Genomic DNA, 24,755 nt, shown 5'->3' on the forward strand with positions numbered 1-24,755 from the left:
TCTTGGACTTTGATTTTGGGAGAAGGTACTTTGTGAGCAGCAGCCACTGCCACTAAATTAGAGGGTCCTGCCACTGGGGAAGTTCTTTTTGGGGTCATCACCGGAGAAGTTCTTGGTGTAATCAACGTCTCCAAGTACTCTTCAGTTCTTGGTGTCATCAACGGAGAAGTGGATGAACGTGAGGATGCCGGAGACGCAGTCACTGCCGTGGCAGATCGTGGTTTGCGAGTGTAAGGTTGCGTCCTGGCCGAAGTGCCTCTCTTGCGACTAGTTTTCTTCTGTGGGCTTTTCTTTTTCTGGGGACTTTTTCTCTGTTTCTTTTTCTGGGGGCTTCTTTTCTTTTTCCAGGGTGGTGGTGTCTGATCAGAGGAGGGTCCTGCCACTGGAGAAGTTCTTCTTCTTGGGGACCTGGTCTTTTTCTTCTTGGGGCTTCGTTGGACTTTTTTCTTGGGTATACCTTTGGGGGCATTAGGATCCCATCTTAAGAGAGAGCGAATGATGACCCCTCCTAGAGTACCGCTCCCTCCAGGTTTCAAAATAATTTGTTTTTTGGTTTGAGTGTCGATGCGGGGATCGGCCAGTTGGGCCAAAGCGACTTTGTTTCGATCGAAAAAGCATTTGGTTTGATGAGGAATCTGAATGATTCCTTGGAGTATCTGACGTGCCGTCACCGTGAACCATCGTAAGACTTCTTTGAGACTAGCTTCTAAGACACGAGCTCGTATTTGTGGATTTTGTTCTCGACTGATGCCATACAAGGCACGAATCAATTTGACGGGAAGATGCGACTGAAGGGACGTCATGTTGACGTTGTGTGAGACAGACGAAAAAAGGTCTGAGGTTTTTATAGATTTTTTTTATGGCGAGTGAAATTAAGTCGAGGTCGGAGACATGTACAGAACAGGCCCTCCGTCTTGGCACCAGTGGTGAAACAAGTGGGTACGAAATCGCAAATCCTCGGGGGTGGTAGGTTTCAAATCGACGAGTAAATAGGCGTGTGGAGTTTGAGTGGCATCGTCGTACGCCTGAGTCAGCCAAGGCGTTCCTAACTGTTTGGCTAAGACTTGCACTTGCGATTTATCTCGAGGGCTTTTAAACAAAACCACGTAATGCGCATTGAGACTGATGGTGCGATGGGCTTTACTTTGTTGAAACAAATTTTGGGTGATGTAAACGACACTGGCATTACGGTGATGCCCTTTGCGCGTGAACCACAGTTTAATTTCTTCTTCGTCTTCTCCTAACATGTCGTCGAAAATGACCAAATGGGTTTGACGGGAGTCAGAGACGATGCCGTCGTCTTCTTTAGGAATGCCTTCCACAAACACGATGGAATCGCCTTGACTTTCTCGCAAGAGGCTGTACGCCGATTGCCACTCTTTGTAACACCACACGATCCGCTGAGGTGGCCGATCGATCAAATGATGTTTATGTTCGATCAAACGTTTGACGAATTCGGTTTTGCCTGAACCGCTAGGTCCAGCAATGAGCATGTTAAAGGGATGGCGAAGATACAAAGCCTCCCAACTGGCACGATCTAAGTGTTCGTCGATGACTTTGACAGTAGAGCAAGAGGGAGCAGAGACAGCAGAGGTAGCCATTGTGTGAGAAATGTCACTTGTGACACGAAAACAAACAAGACAAGAGTTTATATACTTTTTCAGAACACGTTTATTGAATGTTTCAAACATGAATACGAAAGACAAAAATACATAAAAGCCAAAGGCTTAAGTACAAGGATAAAAGGCACATGATAACCATTAACGTGGAATAAACACAAGTGCCTGTACAACAACATGTTTTGGGTAATGTTCTAACCAGTTCTATAGTAGGGGGTAAGGTCACACAAGTGTCCTCCCGAAAGTTTCTTTCAGGCCTGTCCACGACAGTCCCGTCCTGGGTGACGGGTTCTTCTTCTGGCACCGTCACTAACACGGGTTGAAAAGTAACTTTTTTCCTTGAACAACTCTCGTGCATACTGGGCCACTTCTTGGGTCCAAGCCTCAAAATCCCATTCTTTCCAGGCACGGACATCTGTCCAATGGGGATGTAAGTCACAAGCTACACACACATCGTCATACACGTCTTGGGTAGCTAAAAGTTGACGAATCTTTCTTTCCCGTAGAGGTCGAGAAGTATCCAGATGAAAACGCAAGGCTTTGAGCAAAAGGAGTTTTCGTGACCATTTAAGGCCATTGAGGTGGTAAGTACTGATCGTAAAGAGTCCACAAAGAATCGGCTGGTAAACGAAATCCCAGAAAACAAGTCACTAAGACACACACCACTTGTCGTCCCAAATTGAATGGATACAGTTCTTGTTATAATCGATGGTAATGATCCACGGTTTGAATATGGTCATTGAGTTCCTTCCACGGAATCTGTTCAATCACTTGTGACATAAGCCGTGGCATGGATTCCTGTTTTTGTACTCTCTTTGTTTCGGAAGCAATACACGTACATTCTACCCAGACATCTTCGTTCTCCCGTAGGAAATCTAGAATACTGTAACCTACAGTTCAAACTTCGATCAGAAGTTTTCTCTTCCACTAAGTAAATTCCACGTGACATATGTTGGTAATCCTTTAACTCGTCTTCCTCAATGCGTTGCTCTAGGTGAATCTTGAAGTAACCAAAATGATGAACATTTCGTTCATTCACTAACTCACTAACAAGGTCTGACCACTGAAACAATTTCTGACGAATCAGTTCTCTTATACCATTCAGGTACCAGTGGTTAAAGATCTGGTGACGTAACGGATGCAATTGTTCTTTACGTCTGACTTGTATTTTCACCAGCTCTCGGTAAATCCTTTCTCTCAACTCCTCAGGCAAGCCCAAAATGTTCTCTTGTAAAGTATCCATAAGTATATACACTGTTTTTGGAATCGTTGGGTGGTGGCCAATAGCCTCGTTTAACTTTGTGCCTAATGTAATATCCACTTATAATCAGTCTTCTTGTACTTTGGAACAGAGCATAATTTAAAAACGGTTCAATAACTTTGCGTTTGCGTTTCACTTGTATTTTGATCAGTTCTCGGTAAATGCGTTCTCTCAACTCCACAGGCAAAGCACGAATGTTCTCTAGCAAAGTATCCATAAATAGGTCATACTAAATCCTCTTTGGTCTGACACAAGAAATGTACTCTTTGCACAAACATGGTTTTACTTCAGTGTCGAATTTAAATCGTTTAGTCACTAATCTACACATTACAATTCGTTCAGAAGTTTCCTCGTTCACTAAGTTGACATTGTGTTCAAGATGTTGGTAATTCGTTAACTCTTCCTCTGGAATTCGATGCAGTAAGTTTACAATGATGTAGTAGATAGAATCGTCCATAACAAACCAATCCTTTTTAAAACCAGGGGATCGTTGATCAATGTCTGTCCAATGGAACACTTTCAATTGAATCAGTCCTCGTATAGCCTTCAGGTACCAGTGGTTCAAACACCGGTGACGTAACGGATGCAATTGTTCTTTACGTTTCACTTGTATTTTGACCAGCTCTCGGTAAATGCGTTCTCTCAACTCCACAGGCAAAGCACGAATGTTCTCTTGTAAAGTATCCATGAACAGATTATGGTAAGTTACATCAATGTGTCAGTCCCACTAAGGGTAAGTAATGACAATTCGGTGACCATCGAGCATGTTCTACGTAGGCCGAATCTTGCGGTTCCCAGTGGTGAAGTGACACACTGCAACTGAAGAACTTGACTTTATCTCCTTCGCCCAAGCAGAAAAATCCGGCTCTGGCTAATTCTTCGGGGGTCGGTCCTCCCAGATACTTAGGCCATTTTCCTTTGAACGATTGAAGATGATTTTCAAAGTCGCAGTATTCCGACAAACGCACAGGGAACGAATATTCGTCTTTCACAGGTTCGTTTCGATGAGGGTTGAGTGACATGGGCACGAGTTTGCTCAGTTATGGATGACATCCGTAGGGGGTAGACGTGAAGGTGAACATCCCCTTTAAAACGAAACCCAGTAAAATGTCCAAGAGGACGAGCGGCATCACTTTCGCATCCCTCAGGTTTGACACGCACATCATCACTTTCCATGATAGGGGTCGTAAGAACAAAGTTCCCATGATGCTTTACGGCATCGCTAAGGTCACAACGTACAGCATCGTACCCATCGCAAGGCTCACAATCGCATTCCACTTCCGAAGCCTCACACTTGAATTGTGCCTTTCTAAACAACTTGTTCTGTGTTTCTCTGAAAGTATTCATCTTGTTCGCTCGGTCTTGGTAGTCCCAATGAACTATCGATCTTTCCTAGGGTTCCTTTTTATAGACAGACCAATACCGACGTGTCCATACGGTAAGGTGAAATGATTGGGAAGTCTCACTCGCTTCTGGTACACGATTTGATAGACTTTTTCCAAGGGCCGACTGACGATGTGATGAGTGGGTAAACGTACAATCTTGTTCGGTTGATAGGTGGTCACTTTAAAGTTTCCATCCTCTCCCGATTGCAAGGCTTCTTTCAATACCCCAAAGTTGACCACTCGACTGGTACGATAATTCAGAGTCAATCCTTTCACTTTGCACGTCGTGTGCACTTCTCCTTGTTTGTCCCGGTATTCGTAGCCGTAATTTTTGGGACCGCCACTGACGAAACTTAGAATCTTGTCGTCGGGATGCTCATCTGTACAGGCTCATAAACGGTCTCCTTCAGTGTTAGGGTGCTGTTGACTCGGGTGATGGATGTAAATGCAACTGTCCGTGTCAAAGTACAGGACGCGTTCTCCTAACAGTTCTAAAGCTTCGTACAATTTTAAGCGAACATGAGCTGTCACGTAAGCCGCAATGATGACATTTCCAAACGGGTCGTCTTGTACAAAGTCCAGATCTTCTTCGTAATTGACCAAGATCAAATCCTCGCGAACGACGTCCACGTGTTTCATGTATTTGGTTTTGTCGTGAATCATCTGGAAGTAGCGGGAAGGTTCTGTCAAATATTCCGTCTTGGGTAAATACGGTCGTTGTGCCATTTTACCCCACAAGCAATTTAACATCACTTTGGCAAACGATCGCCTGCCTTCGTTTTTCTCGATGTGGTCTAAAGTGATGCCGTCTTGTTCATAGTATTTCTCTTTGAATTGTATTTGGTCTTCGGGAGTGTCACACCAGGAAATGATAGCCGCTGGCTTCTTGTTTCAGTTTCAAAAAGGCATCCACGTAGTCGGCGAAAATGCCTTTCTGACTGGGATCACCCTTGTGGTATTGTTGTGTCTTGGGAAAGTGGCAAATTTCGTACACTTCTAACAGGTGGTATCCCATGTCCAGAGCTTTGAACAATTCTACGCTGACCCAGGTTCCCGTCAAGGCCCGTTCTTCCTGGGTGTGCTGACAAGGCTGATCTTGGTTGCACGTTTCGGCACAAGTACGGCACAAGGGAAACATCAGTTTGCCTTGACAATGGTGAGGTAAGACGGGATGGTATAGGTTCGTGGGAGGCAAAACTTTGCACTTGATCAAGCCTTCGTATTGTCGAATGTTGACCAGGTCAATGTGTTCTGTTAACAATTGCGGGTGCCCTACAGGAAAGCGACAATATTTGCACACGTAGGGATACAGCGAACACACGTCCAAGTATTTGATTTCTTCTCCTTTCTCTTCGTCGGCTTGGTACAGCAAACAGGTGGCATTGGTCCTTCCTCCGTACAAACTATCCCTCGGGTTCAGCGGGTCCATGAACTGGTAACTTTCCACGAGGCGTTTAAACTCGGGATCGGTTTTCATACGGTGATCGTACTCGTGTTCCCACATTTCCACCACTTGGTATCCTTGCTGTTCTAACTTTAGGCGTCGCTGACAAGTGTCCTGGTACAAGTCTTCCATGGTCCGTTGCAAAAACTGATTTTTAGTGCTACGATCAGGGTAACAGACGGGACATCCGTGAAATAAGCAACCGTTAAACTCGTACACGATCTTGGGGTTTTCTAAGTCCCAGCCATCGACCGAATAGTTTCCGATGGTCTTTTCACCCCCTCCGTTGCGGGCATGCTGAATCCACTTGTCTTCCTTGTCGCACAAGTAATGTAACCAACGTAGGGCTTTGACCGAGTATTGACGTTTGACAAAGTTGGTCGTTTGAGGGCTGATGACAGCCACGGTGTTTTCAGGCATGAATCGTTGTCGATACACTAAGGAACACGCTTTGGCAATGGTGCAAGCTTCTTTCAAAGGATCGACCCCTCCGTGTTCCATGAACAGTTCTCGAAATTTTCCACTGCAACGCCGTAAAATGTCCACGTCGGAACGACAATACTTTAGCATTTCTTCCTGAAAGTCGAAAGGGTCCGAGGCGTGAGCCTGGTACCAAGCGTAGAAAGCTTCTCGTTGTTCGGTACGCATGTTGTCAGGGTCGTAATAGCGAGCCTCAGGTAAATGGGGTAGAACGGCGTGTCGATTGGCTTCCGTATTGAAAAAGTGTGGAAAGTACCCTTTATCCATTTCTGTCATTCCAAACGTTTTAGGCATTCGACTCAAAGGCATGGCCAAATAGCTCATCGAATCTTTAAACTGCACTTGTCCCACTTGCATGAAAATGATTTTGGCTCCTTTCAAAGTCACTTTAGGACGCTCGGTGCCTTGTTCCGTATAGTACCTCAAAAGAAACTGTCCATCGTATCCGGAGAAATTGTGAGCCATCACCGTGGCATGACGATGACAATCTCCGTAACGTTCGATGTCCTCTTGGCTCCACGTCTTGTCGACCGGGTCTAAGACCCATTGTGCAAAATCGGCTAGCGTGTTCGGTCCCCGAAAGATTTTTTCACGCCCTCCGGGAATCTTGCTGCAGTGAGGGCAATGACTGAAAATAGGTTCTTGAATGCACTTCTCGCACGCTCGATGAGCCACACAGAAATTAGGAATGTGAATGCCGGTCTCTTGCATGCATTCGAAATCGAAAAAGATGAAATTGCCTTTTTCATTTTTGTGACCGTCCTCTTTCTCTGGTGGAGGTTGGTATTTTTGCACGTAGCATTGGTGTTCCAAGTCCACGATGTGGTGACAAATGTGACATTTTTTCTTTCCTCGACATACGTGTGCCTTGGCAGTATTGGTATATATGCCTTGTCCACACGTAGGGCACAATCTCAAGAGTTGACAAGCACATTTCTTCTGTGAACCTTGAGTCTTCAAATGTTGTTGGTAACAGGTAGGGCTGACAAACGTGCGCAGACAAGTTGAACAAGGCACTGGTTCTTCGCTCAGACAGGGTGGAGAGGCCAAACATCCTGGGCATTTCATTCCACAATGCTTGTGTTGCTCTCGATTGTTATAACCATAATCATATTTCTCACAATAATAAGCATATCCTAGGAATCCGGTGATGGTGGTAATGGTATCGAAATGGTCATCGTGATAATAAACATGAATGTATTTTCCGTCCTTAAAATCTTGGCCTCGAAACAACAGAGGTCCGCGCATTTCTTGAGGGTGCACTTTCAAGGTGTATCGTGGAGCTAGGACATCTTGCAATTTTTGCATCTCAGGAATGCCACAGGGTGTGTCTTTGGACAGGTCAGCTTGTTGCAACAGGAGTTCTGCTTCGTTTCGTTGTTTGGCTCGATCGGAACGTTGAATAGTGTTCCAGGTTCTTTTCCAATCTACCGTGTCGTTCTTGTTGGCATAGGTTCGTCCCACCACGATGGCACGGGCTAAACACATCTGGTCATGAGTGTTGTTAATTCGGACGAGAGTCTTTTTGGTGTTGCGAAGGTCGTCCACCAATAACATCTTTTTGCGTCCAGTCCCTTGAGGAGGAGAGACGTGGGTCATGTCCAGTGTGGCTTTACCATCGGTGATGTCAAACTGATCATTAGATTGTTGTACGTGTTGAATCTTGTCCATGACTTTGGAAACGGTCAATTCTGCAGGGGTGCTAAACTCGATCCAAACAGGGGATTTCAAACCGTCGTGTTGTATGGAAAGTCTCAAGCGATCGTCTTCTTTGGGTTGACATTGTCGCTTGAGTGAAGTGAGCAAAGAATCCCACACCCCAGTGATGAACACTTCTGCTTTCTCTAACGGCACTTCAGCCTTGAAATCTTTAAACTTCACCGTGTATTTGTAAGCCGTGGTTCTAAATTTTCTAGAGGAGCGCTTTTCCGTCTCTCGAATGGAATAGTATTTTTCAGGGTTGACTAAGGGTGGTGAACTTGGTTTAGAGGGTTCGGATTCTGGTTCACTCATGTCCTCTTCAAAATCACTAGCATGAATTTGTGCCAAGATTTCAGCCCTGGTACGAGGCGATAGATCACGTTTCTGCCTCTTACTTTCTTCTTCTTTCTTCTCGAATGAATAGGATCGTTTCATCTTGAGTGTAAAACGTCAAATGACTCAAGTTTAAACACCATAGACTAATTTATAGTCATGGCAGACCAGCGTATATAAAAAGGGTGTGTGTCTTGTCCTTTCACTATTCATTTCACTCTCAAGCCAAGCACAACAATGGAAGAGACTAACCAAATCGAACGTTTCGTCAGAGCTTTGCGAGGGGTCATTAGAAAATTCTCTTCAGACCAGCCGACGGACTACTTTCCATCCTTTCGAGATAAAAGTCAAGATACTTGCTATATCTATCAGAAGAAAGGGCATTGGTCTTCAGAGTGTCCAGACCGTCAAAAAAGAACAAAAACAGGGGCTAAAAAAGACAAAAGTCAAGATACCTGTTATTATTGTCAAGAAAAAGGACATTGATCTCCAGATTGCCCAAAAAAGAAACAAAAGGAGTCAGAAGAAAAAAGGAATTCTTCAGAAGAAGAGAGGGATTCTTCGGAAGAAGAGAGGGATTTTTCAGAGGAAGAAAGCAGACAGGTGAAGAAAAAGAAACAGGAGAAGAAAAGAAGAAGGGAAGAAAGTGAGGAGGAAGAAGAGGAAAAGCCTGTGACGGTGAAGAAATTCAAAAAACAGAGAGACTAAATAAGGAGACAGAAGAAGTCAATGAACTTTTTATTAAAGTGTTGTGTTGTGAATTGTGAATTGGATTGTAACAATGGATAAAAGAATAAATTAATGATATAAGGTAAGTGTCTTTGAGTTATGATTTTAAAATAAGAACGTACACTCACGCACTCATACACAGACACGTACTATAGGGGTAAAATGGGCTGTTTATTATTTTTTTTGAGTTATTGGCAAATTGAAATTATATTTCTTTTCGAGAAATGTGGGTGGCTCTGAAAAGGGCCTTTTTATTTTGGTGTAGGGGTGAGTTTAAGCAATCAACTTTAACTGCCTTAAGCCTTTGCCACGGCCAAGGCCTACTTCTGGACTGCGTAATGTTGATGATGATGATGATTGAGTTGAAATCACTAAGGGTGGTACGGTAGACTTAGTCACAGGGTTAACGTGTTTAGCTCGGGAAGGTCGTATTCTCTTCGGTCGTAATAAAGAAGTCTGATACATTTGTTTCAGACTTCTTAACTCCGCTAAAATGTCCAACAGTACCGTGACCGTTTGATTTTCACCCTCTTGTTTCTTTGCTGCTACTTCTTCTTGCTGTTGTTGCTGTTGTTTTTTTCTTACCTCTTCTTCTTCTTGCTGCTGCTGCTGCTGTAGGAGAAAAGCTTGTTCCGCTTCCTTTTGTCGTTGTATAAATTTCTCCAATTCTTCTTTCTGTCTCTGTCTAAAATTCTCCACTTGCGGTAATGAAGAAGGTAACGAAGGTTCCGGAACAAATTCTTGCGAGGAAAGAAAATCCACAAAATCCCAATTCACCTCTTCTGAAAGTAAGTCCGGGTTCCCTTGGGCAGTCTCCCCTGCTGGTGCACCCCAATGGATCGTTTTCTGAATTTCCGTCATGTTGAATCACTGTCGTATAGATTGACTGCACACAAGCGCTAGCGAATCTATATAGACCAACTGACGTCACAGACTGCTCTCTTCGGATTGGATGCGGGCTGACTGAATTTTGTAACGCGTGTTTGGATTGGTGAATGAACTCAATCCGTTTCAATCCTACCTCTACCTATAAATAAGCGCAGTTCACTGCATTGATTCACCTGTTCTCGTCGCTTCAAGATGTGGACCACAGTCGAATCATCCACCCTTGTGTCTTCCATGATGTTTAGAACGGACATGCTCATGTATATCCGATCCAAGTGGACCGTTGTCCACAGGACAAACACCAGTCTATGGATACGTAGGATCTACGTAGAAAGACAAGGATGCCTCAAAAGAGTGCTGATTTACGGGCCAACAGTGAGACGCAGCCTAAGGACAAGAAGAAGACCAATGCGGTGCCCTTTATGTTAATGGATACATTAACCTTAACCCAAAGGCCCTTTTCAGGGCCACGCATATTTCTCGAAAAGAGAATGACTTTTCAATTGCCTACCCCTTTTTTTTTAAAATTTAAAAAAAAAAAATCCCATGTTCAATTCCCCTTGTCCCTAGACAAGCCCAAACTCTATTCCCCCCATGTTAATTTCCCTTGTCGCTAGACAGACCCACACTATAGTTCCATGTTAAATTCCCCTTGTCGGTAAAATGACCCACGATTTATTCCCATGTTAATTCCCCTTGTACGTAATCTGACCCACGATTTTTCGCCATGTTAAATTTCCATTGTACGTAATCTGACCCGGGGGGGTGGGTGGGTCTGTAATGCTAATTCCCATTGTATGTAAAGTGCCCCTATTTACTACTCTTCAAAATGCATAAATATAATTCTTCTATCACCACCAAAATGAGAGAGGAAAATATGTTTTAAAAATAGACTAGAACTACAGGTACTGAACTGGAAGTACTAATTGTGACCGGAGTCCATGTGGCCCGCAAAATGATTAGATTCACAAGGTGTCATGCGAGATAAAAAGGGTGATGCGTCCCTTGAATCATCGAAAAGGACTCGTGCAGCCCTCCAGGGTGGCTTGAGTTTGAGACCCCTTGCAATAGCCCTATATCAGTATATGTACAGTAATATCCGTTGTTTTCACGTGACGCATACAGAAAAATCAAACATTTTGTTCGCTGGCAATTTCTCACCAAAGAAAGAAACCTGAAATCGTACCACCCCCAATATTTTTACGATTAGATCAATTGTAGGAGTTATTTGGTGCTCTAAAGTCTTATGTTTTTTTAATTATTAAAAAAAACAACAACATTTTTTCGGTTTTCCTCACTAGTTGTACTGTATACTGGCTACTTAAAAAGACCTTGTACATATTAGGTATTCTTAAAGAACTTTAATTCCCTTTATTTTGGATTACTGAGTGTATAGCTTGGCTTTACTTCAGATGCGCATCTATCAAAACATGCCAGAGATCAATTGTAAAAGAAAAGGTAGAAACAAAGCTTATACCTTTTTATACATTTTATATCTTGGGTAATTCACTCATTGCACTTTCAGACGCTGATATTGTCTAGTGTGGCAAAATTCGTTTTCCCTATTTTAATAAGTGCTAACAATATCGTACTTTAGACTAATTCAGGGACAGAGGACAGTTTCGTAAATTAGCCCCTGTCAAATTTCTCAGCTGTGGTGTTACTTTTTCAGTTATTATTGTTTATTAGTTAAGTACGCCTCATGTAGTCACTGCACAATATGTAGCCCAGTGACGTCATTGGGGGAGTGTGTGTGGACCGCACATGATGACACCATCAGAGGGGGTGACACCAAAATGAATGTCTATAAATATTTTGAATTTTTGTGCTGGAAGGAGGTCCATAGGGTGACACCATCAGTTACCGCACTGGCTGACACCAACCCTAGTGATGCCACTGATGTAGCCAGTGAAATGCCAATCGTCCCTAGGAAGCACGTCTATCCACTTACAGCAGTAGACATGCGGGTTCAAGACAAGTAGAATATCTCAAAAATTGCGTGGATGACAACTATTTTGAATTGCATGAAGCTATTAAGTACACAATGTTTTTTCAAAATTATCACCTAGGGAAAGGGTTTGTATTTGCACTATGAGAATCATTGCTCTCAAAAATATCCTTCAAACATGTAAAATGCATGTACAAATTTGGGGCTGGGTTTCATCAACTTTTTATTCTATAAATTTCCACTGACTTGTGAGGTCATGTGAATGATATTCTTATGTTTTGCTTTATTATACCTATCCAAAAATTTGGACCTTTTTAACCTCACTCGTTTTTTTTATTTTTTATTTTTATTTTTATTAGGCTGGTGAATGCAACCGCAAGGGCTCGTATCGTTGTATATTATATAGTACTTGTATGACAGGTAACTTGTAAGCAACGATACGAGCCCCTGTGTATGCAACATTAAATTTGTGCATCAAAATTGATCTTCCGAGTACTATGCAGCTGTCACATTGAAATTGTCGACTGGTTTCCTGAACGTCTCGATTTCTTGGAGCAGGATCCGGCAGCCGCTAATCCTTGATACGAACCAGGTCAAGCCAGAACCCATCCTCTCCTAGAACAATCTGAACACGGTCAAAGCTTGAGATTGCCAAACATTTAAACCAAACATTATACTTAAGCAGTGCAAGCAATAATCAGAAATAGTCCCATTTAGCAATGCGTAAATACGACGATCTTGCCTGATTTCCTCTCGACTAATAATTATTTCGTTGGTTAGTGAGTGTTATTTTTAAGCTTGAGAAATTACTATGTGATTACACACGCAACTTAATTTCCAGTTGGCATATACGTTAATTCCTTAGTTTCACTTCAGAAATATCTTTTAAACTATTGGCTATTTACATTTCTCATAAAATCAAAACACATTAGGCACATAATAATAAGTATATCTTTATTTGATTTAGTGTAATATGATGAAATATATCAGAAACGTAGACAAATATACATATGATTTAAAATAAAAATATAATTATTATGTCTACACTTCTGATATATTTCATCAAATAAGGAATTTAAGAGAAAGAATGGAGCAATACACTTTCTCCAGTACCTACTCTTACCATTAGCCCAAAATACATTACAAAATGCCGGTAAGTTTATCATCTGTCTGCGGGTGTGGTCTGGGCATATTTGTATGCAGCAAAGTTGCACATTAATGTTGTGTGAAGCAAAACTGACACTTTAATAAATAGGTGACAAACAGATCCAAACTGTCTAGCTAAACACCTCGTTCTTCTTTCTAAAGACTTAGATTATATATTCATTTTATTAATTTGGTATTACCCTCCAATAATCTGAAGATAGACTGCCAACTATTCGTCTGAATCCCTCAGTAAATTTGCTTCTCAGCATTGCGTACCTACATCTAACATCACAACCTATTCACACATCTGCGAACAAAAGTAACAATTAATTCGAAGTTAAAAGTACATTTGTTGCCCACAAAGTGTGAAATTTCAATATAAATGTATGATATGTATCTATGCCAAGAATAATGGTGATCCATCAACTCACGGAAGCTCAATAACTTCGGCTGGCTGTAGGTTTCTCTGTGAGAACCTTCCCTTTTAGCGGAATCAGAATCCGCTTTCTTCTCGTCAAATGTCTTCTGATTTCTGATGACCGGAATGTTCCCAGGGATTGTGTTGACTATATAGGCAGAAGAAAACGGTTTTCAAGGATTTTCATAAAAACTCCATAACTTTGCACTTCAATATATTTTTGTTTCGATTTAATGTCAAAATAGTAATTTTAACAATGTCTCTAATTTGTAGACATCTCTGGTAAGTAATTGCTTTACGCATTGTTTTTCCTGTTAGATTCGAAATGTCGAAAAATGTTTACATTTTAGCTTTTGTTGGTCCTAAGAAGGCTGAGAATCGTTTGTAAAGACGGCCAAACTTCGGCGCTTTTGTCTAAAAATGGAGCTTGCTGACGCGTAATATGGTCACATGACAAATCGAAATGGTAATCTAATGTTCAAACGGAGTGAGTAGATGTTAATCCCCGATGCTGCCATTTATCACAAATTTCACCATTCTTCCAATCTAACTAAACGTTTAAAGCTATCAGACATAAACCGTTCTTTGAAATAATCAAGATGTTAGGTTTAAATCGACGTTCAAATTCAGTTTAATCAGTCAACGAAGCCGCTCGTAATTCCATCTTTTTCCGGGGTGCTTCAAAGGTAGTGATTGATACATTCGACAAATGCAGTTAATCAAATAAGAACAACATTCGCATGTGACACGCAAATTGATTCGAGCAGGAATGAAGAGAGGGTTTTTAAAAAAGAGGATCTGAGAAGAAAATGCGTGAATTGGATACAAATAAGACTCGGGTGAATATTATTGATCTGCTGGGGCTTAAATACATGTTGAAGAGTGAACTTAGGCTAAAGACAATCTGACATAGTGTGTTGTTATCTTATGATGTTCATAACGGTGCCTGACAGCTTTCGACTGAAATCAGTTGACCAACGGATATCGCCGATAAACATCGGAATATGATCACGTGACAAACGAAAACGTTAATCTACTGCGTCAACGGTGTGGGTATGGATGCTATCACACTAATTTAGGTGGGAGTGAATGGTATTACACACTTATTTAGGTGATAATAAAAGGCACGTACTGGTGTTGCCATTGGGTTGAAGTAGTTTGGGGGGGGGGAGGGAGTAACCCAAATGCAGAGGCAGCGTTAGGAGTACGTGGGGCGTAGGGCCGACCATGACCGCGCGGGGCATGTATCAGCGTTTCCAATTTACCGGAGAATAGCTTGATAAACTCATAAGGACGACCTTAGGTCTGAAGCGCGGGGCCCATTCCCTCAAGAGCCGGGCCTCGGGCGAGCGCCCCACCTGCAACCCCCAAACGCCGTTCATGCCCAAATGTATACGCTTGCGGGGGGGTGGGGGTGGTGGGTCTACTGATAATGTACGTACGCATAGGAAACGGGGTGGGTGCGTGGGTGAAACCTCGATAATAATTTGTCTAATACGTAACCTGTCGGCGTTTGAATTGTAGCGGACACTTGACGAATTGTCTAAAGTTACGCAGCTTATATCTTTGAAGAAGCCATACATTCAACGTCAGTGGACTATCTGTTTTATTAAACACGTTAATATTATTAATCCTTTATGGTTTCTGCATGATTAAATATAGGCCGTTCTATAGAATGGGTGGGTGGGGTCAAGCATACGTATGCAGGTGGGTGTGAAATATAGCTCTCTGGGGAATAGAAACAATCCCTTTAGATCTTGAATACATTCCAAATATACTTTTCCTGAAACGACTCTCTTTAAGATATCAGGCAACAATTTGTAGTAGGTTTCATATCTATGAAACTATGCAATGGTCCAATTAGATCTTTCCTACATTCAATCTATTCTTTTAGGACCAAAGTCTGATAGATTCTTTAAGATATCATTGAACAGCTAGGTGTAACCTTCATTACTGAGAAATATTTCCCTACCATCAGTACAAGTTTCCTCAGCGACTATCTATTTTACAATAGTTTTGTGCAAATATTTCTTAAACAAAATGTTCTGATTTAGTCTTTTCCAGCAACACTGTTTTTTTAAAATACAAATAAATAAATAAATAAATAAATAAATAAATAAATAAATAAGAAACAAAGAAATCAAAATTTAAATACATTATTTCATTAAATAGTTTTTCAAAAATATATTTTAAGTAGAAATATCTTTTTCAACCATATCTTTCAAGTACTGATATTTTTTAAAACATATTTCATGCACAATTTTTTTCAAAGAACTGCCATGAAAAAAATCAGATTACAGGTAAGTAAATAAAAAGATCTTAAATATATAAATATATAAATCTTTGAAAACTTGTATGAAATAATTTGATAACAGATGAGTACTTAAAATTTATTTTGTAAAGAGTCTTTATTATTATACTTCATGTAATTTCAAAGTACGGAACACATGCACACACACACACACACACACACCAATTAATATCTCTGAAAATTTGGAATTGAAATTTGTTGAGCGCAATTTCTAGAGATATGGCCAATTGCAAGTTGGAACAAACAATGATGCAATTTCTCGAGATAGAGCACAACAATTTGAAATTCCAAGTTGTTGCGCATAATTTCTCGAGAAATGGACTATTCCAAGTTGACGTCCAATAGTGGTCGGTGCTCATGATTTCTTGAATTTGTGTTTGTGCACGCTGGAGATTGACTTTGTTTGCAATGAATCCTCTTACGTAAGCAAACTTATAAGGATCGAATTGTTGTGAAGATATTGAAATTGTAGTTTCGTGATTTGACATGTATATTTCTGAATCGATATATTTCAGCTATGATTTGAACAGCTTCTCCCTATTGTCAATTATGCATGGTTGTGTTGTCTCTTAATTTAGACCTTTAATTAAAAATTATAATTTAATTAAAAATCACATCGAAAAACTCCCCAAAAGGTACAAAACAATCCCACAGTATTTTGGGACATTTATTGGGGTAATTTTTAATAATGCGCACATCTTAAAGGTAGCACGTCTGATTCATATGTTAGACTAAGGGCAGCACGATTCACCCAAACCTAGTCCTACAGGTAAGACCTTGACGCTGATATTTATATTTTGGGCGTCAGGCCTTAAACAAAACCAACATGTGCTATTTCTTACATTGTAGGACTAACCCAAACCCACCCAAAACCTGCCCCAGACCACCCGAATCCACCCAAAACCAGCCCAAATCCACCACAAACATGGTGTAAGTTAAACGTAAAATATCCCAAACCGAAAGAAAACATCGGAAAGAGTACTATTTTGTATAAACAGACAACAAATTATGCCACATTTAGTATTTACATTGGATGAAACTAGGAAGACAGATGTTACTGGATTCATCACCAGTGCTGGTTATCAAATCAAAATGGACTCGGTCAATACATTCCAGGTGAAAATGGCCTCATTTTAAAGTAAATAAGGGACCATCATATCAGTGGAGATGAAAACAATAACATATACATATCATTGTAAAATATTTTTACATGTATTTGTTCTTGTCTGGATCGTCTGCATGTGAGAGTGATGCAGCTGATGATGATGGAGATGCACATTCACACAAACAACTGCCAGTTACCATTAAAAGTTAGCGAACTATCATTCAATGGACATAGCTGGCAATAACCATAGAGGAAAAGATGAATTTCTCAATGATTTGTGGTTCATGGGAAATGCATAAAGAAACTACTGTTAACCAGACTTTTTTGCTTGTATCAGAAAATAGACTGTCTGGTTTATACAAAAAATTATGCAACATGTATGAAACAAGCACAAGATAAGTATATTACATGTACACTACTTTCTCAATAACTTGTGCCTCAGTAACTCACGAACCCTCTTATAATGCAGGGTCAGGCATTGATCCCATTTTTTAAACTAGAAAATACCCCCAAAATTGGCTTCTATTTGTTGAACTTGAAGAAAATCAAGCTAAAAATTGGTAACTGAAAAGTTAATATATCGCTCATTTTGTCATCGAAAAATGTAGATAGGATCTTCAAATTTGAGTCAACATTATGAAATTGTCAACTTTTAATGCAGTCGTCATTTGTTTTTACGTTTTCTTTCCAAATGACATTTTGAGTATACCAAAAGTAACGATATTCAACAAAATGAAAATGTCACTTATGCCTACTTGAGGCAGTACTTTAATAAATAAAAACCAATTAATTACTTTTTTTATCAAAAGAAAATTTTTTTTAGTTCTATGATTTAATTAAGCTTAAGTGTAATGATCATAAATGCAATGTATTATTTTTTTTTGTATTCAAATGTAAAATGTATCAATCATCCATAATAGCTATGTTTGAGAGTGTTTCTCTGAGAACCTAATTAAGTGCCGACTGTGTTTTGATTTTTGTCTTGCAGAGGTATTTGTTGTTAGGCACTGAAGTAAAAGCTGGCTTCCTTTGTATTATTATGTTAATAGCGTCTTTTGTATAAAAAAAAAGGATGTGGAATAAAGAAAAAGTTAAAAGGCATGCAAATCCTACATGCTTAAGATCTGGTGGCCCCAGTTATATATCTGATGAACTCATTTCAATTAATTAATTGAACGCTGTTATAAATATTATTGTGCATTTAATATAAGTAGACTACCTTAAATTAAGCTACTCAATGATAAATGTGATCAAAGATAGCAAGGCAGCCAAGTGAAATTAATGCTTCATGAAATAAAAAGCTTTGTTTCACAGATGCAGATCATTGTGCAGAAGCGAGCTTCAACAAAACCCTGAATTGGTGCTTAGAGATATCCTCAGGGTTGAGAATTATTTTAACTATTATTTGCTATAAAAATCACAGCATTAATATTTTGCTACCAGTAACTGAAAAGTACAAAAAGTTAGTTTCGACATATAGAATTCTTACACAAAATAAATGTCGTTAGTTTTTGAAAAAAAGAAAGAATCTTGTTTCATGGTGTAGTCAGCTTCCCTGCCTTTAAAATTACATGCTTCAAACTCCTTTGTAATATAACAAGCAAGGAACCAGAATTATCAACAGCAAAATTCAGTGACATAATACACAAATATTTTCGCATGTGCATGAAGGTGGCTAAAACCAGTTGGAATAATGTTAGCAATCTTTAAGATGTTGTGCATCTTGAAAATAAATGGAATTTTTAGAGAATAATGAACAACTTTGTTAGAAAAATCACTTTGTCGACAATTATTCTCAAAGTGATTATTAAACGAGTATTCAGCAGGAATGGTGTTACTACTTATTTGTGGAGGTCCCTCAGTAACATGCACATTCGCTATTAGTGCGATCTATGTTTTTGTACCCCGTTGTGCACGAGTTATCGAGAGAGGTGCATTCCAGTTCAGGGATCGTCCTGGGCTTCGCCAATGTCGCAAATTGCGATTTTTTTTCCTTATTGGCGACAAAAATATCCCATCTGGCGATTTTTTTGGCGACATACTTTTTGGTTATTTAATTTGTACATACAATCATGGATTTGGACTGGATAAATTAAAAGGCAGAACGAAAGGAAGCCACAAACTTGACTAAGCAATGCATTGGAATCAATCTGTTACACAAACGATCCTTTGTTCTTATTGACAACCCCATCTTTACAGTGCATTGTTACATCATAATCTGCTTATGCTGACATCTGGGCTGAGGACTGTATGCTGCGATACAGTCAATCATGCTACCGCACTATACCTACAACTGACCGACTTCTGAAGACGCGAATAGAACAGATACAATTAATTGTATGGCTAATCCTTCTGTTTTTTTTTATACATATACCAATACAATAGTTTTGCTGAACCTTCATAGAAAACTGATAACCTTTGAAGTACCGACTACTGTGTATAAATACAAAGCAAATGGAAAAAATCTCAATCACAATTACATCTGTCGCCAGTGCAGCATTTTACTCATTGATCTTTTCCTTTTGCCATCAGTCCCGTGTTACGGCTGCAGAAACTTAAACTCCGCAACAAGAAATAGCAAAAAAAACAAAACAAAAAAAACCAGTTTTGCTTAATTAATAATAATTATTTATTTCTCAAAATACAGGAGTGAAAGAATCCCTAAATTGGGTGTGAATTTATGCTTATATATACGGTCCAGTATTGCCAGGTTTTGACTTGTGTACGTTTCATTCGTGGGAATGGAGATCCTATTTTTCTTGTCGAGAAAATTTATACAGTATTCAGTGATCATTCTTGGGAGTTAGGAAGCAATTTGCTACAAGCTTTGTGAAGCTAGCCATGGGGGTGGGGGGGGCTGCTGAGAGACTACTAGTGTCACCTGTCAGCACTGTAGACTGTGAACGTGGATCCCGTATGATGAACCTCATAAAAACTGACATCAGAAATAAGCTCTGCATCTCATCTCTCGAGAATTTAATGAGAATCAGCATGTACAGATGTGAAAAATTAGACTTTGAAACTGCATTCAACAAGTGGGCAGCCCTAAAATCGCAACGGATCTTCATGTAACACTTTGTAACATTTTGTTAATGCTTAAAATATTAACTAACCCATCTTTTGTAATTTTCATTGCCTGTTACATTAATAGACTAAATTAACACTTGGAAAAATGTACACTACTTGTTTTGGCGACACTTTTTGAAAATTGGCGACAAAATATTGAGGTTGACGATTTTTTTTGCGACAGCTTTTTAAACGCCAGGACCATCCCTGCAGTTGAACCACAACCTGAGAAGGTACTTTCATTCAATAGATGCTTCACAAAGCTTAAATGAGATGAAAAGTTAAACAATACATTTAACAAATATAATTAAGGAAATCAGTCAAATCCAAAACATTGAATTAAAAATTAACTAGCAACAAGGAACTAGTAAGCGTAGAGAGCTCTATCAGCATACATGCCACCCATTATGCTTATGGCATAATCTTTGCGCTTTTTTTAAACTACATTACGCATAAGTGTATTTGGTTTACACATTTTTGGTATGTTTCCCTACTCCCCAAAAATTAATAATTTTCTTATTTTTATTAACATCCCATTAATCTTTCAGACCATATTCTAGAAAAGACAGCTTCTACGTAACTACGACATAAGAGTATGCTTGTCAGTAGCCTTGCATGCACTTTCGTAACAGTATTATGTTCTATTTATAGCAGCTGTCCTATTTCCAAGAAACATGCTGGTTTTACTTTCAAACATTTGACCTCAGTTTCTATTTATAGCAGCTGTAGGCCATACATGCAGTTAGGAGAGAACAGACTGGTTTTCTAATTTTTAATCTTTGCTTTCAGATTCTTTGTTTTAATTCATATCTGATACAGAACCAGTCTGTAGGTATTTGGCACTAAAGATCAAGTCAGATTTATTCTAGTAGATGCATTTGTTAGAGCAAAAATGTTTTTCAAATAATTTCACAGATGGATTAGAATAGAAGAAAAACAGACTCAAAGAGGAATACATGAATTACACAATACAGCGTTCCATTCTAGGGCAGCTTCATGCCCACTGTTGGCTGTGTGGAAAGGATTTTAATATTGGTCATGATGGTAAAACAAAGAAACCTTTATTTAGCTTGTTTTACTAACTCAAATACTAAGGTTATTTGTTACAACTTTTTTAAAGCAGAATTAATAAATGCAGAGGCATTATTTACTGAGTTCTTAATAGAACACGGACTACCCCTAGCAGTAGAAGACTATGCCAGTCCTTTGTTCAAACGGATGTTTCCTGATTCCAAAATTGCAGAAAATATGCATCTGCAAGAACAAAATCATCTAATATTGTTAGATGTTTAGCAGAAGATAATTAGCTTAAAATTGCAGAAGCCATGAAAATTGGGCCATTTAGTATTGCAACAGACAGGAGCATTGATTATGAAAAACGTTGTACTGAGTCTGTGTAAGAGACTTTGACAATGAAAAGGGCAAAGTCAGAGTGCTCTTCTTTCATTATCAGAAATTAACAGTAGATTCCAGTGGAGAAAACATTTTTTATTTGCTTGAAAATTCTTTGAATAAACATAAGTTGGCAGAACTGTATATGGTTTTAAGCTGATAAATGCATCAGTGATGACTAGAATTCATAAAGGAGTTGCATTCTATAGTCTGAAAAATGTCTGTATCATTGTACATATCAGGTTGTCCTGTCATATGATGCACATTCCTGCAGGAAAGGTTACTGCTAAATTAGAAGGAGAACCCCTGAAGTATCAGGATGGCATTCTACCTGAGAATGTACTTCTTGCAGACAGAGTTGATGTGCAATGGCATTTTATTTCCCAGCTAAAAGATCCAATAACTGGAAGATATATATTTCCTCTTCTGTGTCAGGTTATGAAAGGAATGTTTCTTTATCATTCTAATGCTGACTGTGAGAGATTGTTCAGTATTGTTAAAAAAAAATAAAACTGAATTCAGATCCAGGCTTTGTAACCCAGCACTTGGATCTCTACTGGTGTGCAAAACATTCATAATCTCAGCTGGTACAAAGTGTTTTGAAATGCATTATGAGAGGCTGATGCTTTTTATAGCTCAAAATGCTATATATGAAAATTTGAAACAGTAATTAATGTAAAGGACCAGAAGGGGTAAATAAATCATTTTGTATATATGCTCATTGAATTTTATTATATGTGGATTACTCTTTCTCTGTTCGGATTACTCTTTTTGTCCTCTTGGATTACACTATTTCCTCACCAGGGGTTGGCATGTATGTACTGGCAAACAGAAACAAACATTCTTTGTGAAGCTGTAAATGGTATTAGGGAGACAAAGGCATCAAACAGATATCTGAAGATGAATGAAGAAGATAGCTTTGCTGCACCAAAATCATCAAAGGCAAATTCTAGACAAAATTTATAGAGAAAAGAGAAAAAATCGAAACATCTGTACCAGGAAATAAAAATGTAGCCGATGATATAATATAAATTTTAGATGAACTACTGTCTTCACAAAAATGACTCTGTTCAGAAAGTGATTCTGACAAAAAGAAAATGCCCAGTTGTTTTTCTTTACACTGCAGTGTGCAGAACAAATTTTAGATTTGTTAAAAAATTGTTCAGGACAGGATAAAAGCCAGAGGTCTCACTAGGATTTTGAAACTAGGAGTACAGGACTACAATTTTGGTGAAAATAACAGTCCGACCAGCAAAAGTTGCAGTCCCATAAGCATATTGGGCATACCTAAAGTGGCTAAATGTCCAGATGAGAAGAAGAACCAGTGGTTGTCATTGATTTTCGCCATTGACATGTAGCTCGTCTGCCCATTAGAGTAAGACTGAATTTTGTCAATCCATGGAAAGGTCTTAGTCCAAACACTAAGCCAGGCATCATGTGCTTTCTGACACATGGCTACTGTTCCATCCATACTATCAGTTTGCAACGTCAGCGCTCTTCTGAATCCTATTACAATCTTCATCAATTTGCCATTTAACCTCAAATACTTATCCAAATTTGCAAATGGCATTTTGTCTAAGTCTTGATTTGTCTTTATTTCGAGGTCACATGCACTACTAATTCTGTTACACATTAAACACAGTGAAACCTAAATTTGATGTACTCTTATAAAATGACCACATGTACATCTCTGGGTCTTTCTGCCACTGAGCTCAGTCACTGTAAATATCAGCACATTTTTCCACCTCTCTGCACCTAGTCAAATTATCAGAACTTGCAGCCCAGCTATTGCGCCATGTTCTTTTGATATATTCTTACAGTGACAACATGTACATCTGGGGTCCTTTCAGCCACTGAATTCTATCATTGTAAATATCAGCACAGCTAAAATGATCAATTGATAACACATTTTTCCCACTCAGCAAGTGGTTGAAGCATAGACCAACAAATTGATCTCCGCTTTTTTGTTTTTTTACATTACTGGTAGAGCTACCACTAATGTCAAGGGGGAAAAGTGGAGACCTACTTGTTGATCAAGTTGAAGTATAGGACAGAAATGTGAATAGTCTTTGCAACATTAGGTACATGGCAGAAATGTGAATAGTCTTTGCAAACAGTAGGTACTTGGCAGAAATGTGAATAGTCTTTGCAAACAGTAGGTACTTGGCAGAAATGTAAATAGTCTTTGCAAACAGTAGGTACATGGCAGAAATGTGAATAGTCTTTGCAAACAGTAGGTACTTGGCAGAAATGCAACATTTATAGCCTTGGAAAAGTTATTACATGACTGCCATACAAATAGACACTTCATTCATCATATATCTATTTCATAAAGTTTATATAATGTACAAAATTTATGTTTTTTTCAAGTGAAGCAGATAAATGGGATGGTCCATTGACTGTCATGCATTAGCACAAGTTTGGTATTGCTACTTTTACTAAACTCCTTGGAGAAATGCCATGAAACTTTACACATTCATCTAATGGTCGAGTTGGTCCTAAATGACAATGATGACAATCTGATGTCCAATATGGCCACCACAACAACCATATTAAAAACCTTGTTATTGCTACTGCTCCAGAATAGAAAGTCATATCTAGAAAATAGTGTTATCTCTCCTCCAGTCCAATGGAGGGCTGTATCAGCATGGCTTTTTTACCAATAGATTTATGATTTCTGGTTGGTCCTGAATGAAAATTGTGCCAGTCATACATTCAGTATGGCTGCCATAACTGTCTTAGAAATTTTATTGTCACAGTACTCCCTGAATGTGCAATCATTATGACATGGAGATTTTTACAAAATGGCTTCTAATGATGTCTACTTTGTTTATTAATAAAAATGGTGCCAAACTAACATCCAATATTTGTACCACAGTAGATAGATTGAAAATCTTTTTATTGATGAGGAAAATCAGAGATTTTCAGCACTTGACAGATGAAAGAAAGAAATGATCTTTTCTTTAATTCTTGGACATTCTTTTCAACTAGCAGAATGCCAGTCCCTTTGAGGGACTTGTTTTTTCTAAAATGCGTGTTTCAACATGTGGCAGTTTAGAAGGATTGGTCTTGTCTTTGATTTCTATATATTCTTTTCCATGAATAGAGCCACAGTCCTTTTGATGGACTCCTGTAATTAATATAACCTTGTTTAACAGACTCTTGTAATTAATATAACCTTGTTTAACAGACTCTTGTAATTAATATAACTTTTTAGTCATTCTGCATAATACATCACTTGCTATTGTGTTTGCAATTGGGAAGTTCAATGTACAAAACCAACAGGTGGAATCACAGTGAAAGTATCTTTTCAGACAGCACAAGGACAAATTAATAACTTTTAAATTGTCAATAACCTTAGATACAAAACATGGTATGCATTAGTTGAACATGAGTATATATGTATGCAGAGTTTAATGACACAGCCCTGCTACATGTATATATCTGCATAGTGCAGTGTGGGTGTAGGTATCCTAAGAAAGGCATACAAACAACAATAAAGGCACATACGGTAAAATCCTTAAATACAAAG

The 24,755-nt window shown here is 39.1% G+C and overlaps 1 protein-coding gene across 1 annotated transcript in view; it reads left to right on the forward strand.

Moving 5' to 3' along the window:
• Positions 1 to 15,979: 15,979 nt before the first annotated feature.
• LOC149798755 (uncharacterized) overlaps positions 15,980 to 24,755 on the forward strand; it is a 30,486-nt gene continuing 21,710 nt past the window's right edge. The window contains exon 1 of the mRNA XM_089957629.1: positions 15,980 to 16,082. Within this exon, the coding sequence (XP_089813755.1) occupies positions 16,069 to 16,082 (14 nt within the window). The 5' untranslated portion in view covers positions 15,980 to 16,068. The remainder of the gene's footprint in view (positions 16,083 to 24,755) is intronic.

This window comes from Sinohyriopsis cumingii, chromosome 5 (genome assembly GCF_028554795.1).
Source record: "Sinohyriopsis cumingii isolate HCF-2022 chromosome 5, ASM2855479v2, whole genome shotgun sequence".
NCBI classification, from domain to species: domain Eukaryota; kingdom Metazoa; phylum Mollusca; class Bivalvia; order Unionida; family Unionidae; genus Sinohyriopsis; species Sinohyriopsis cumingii.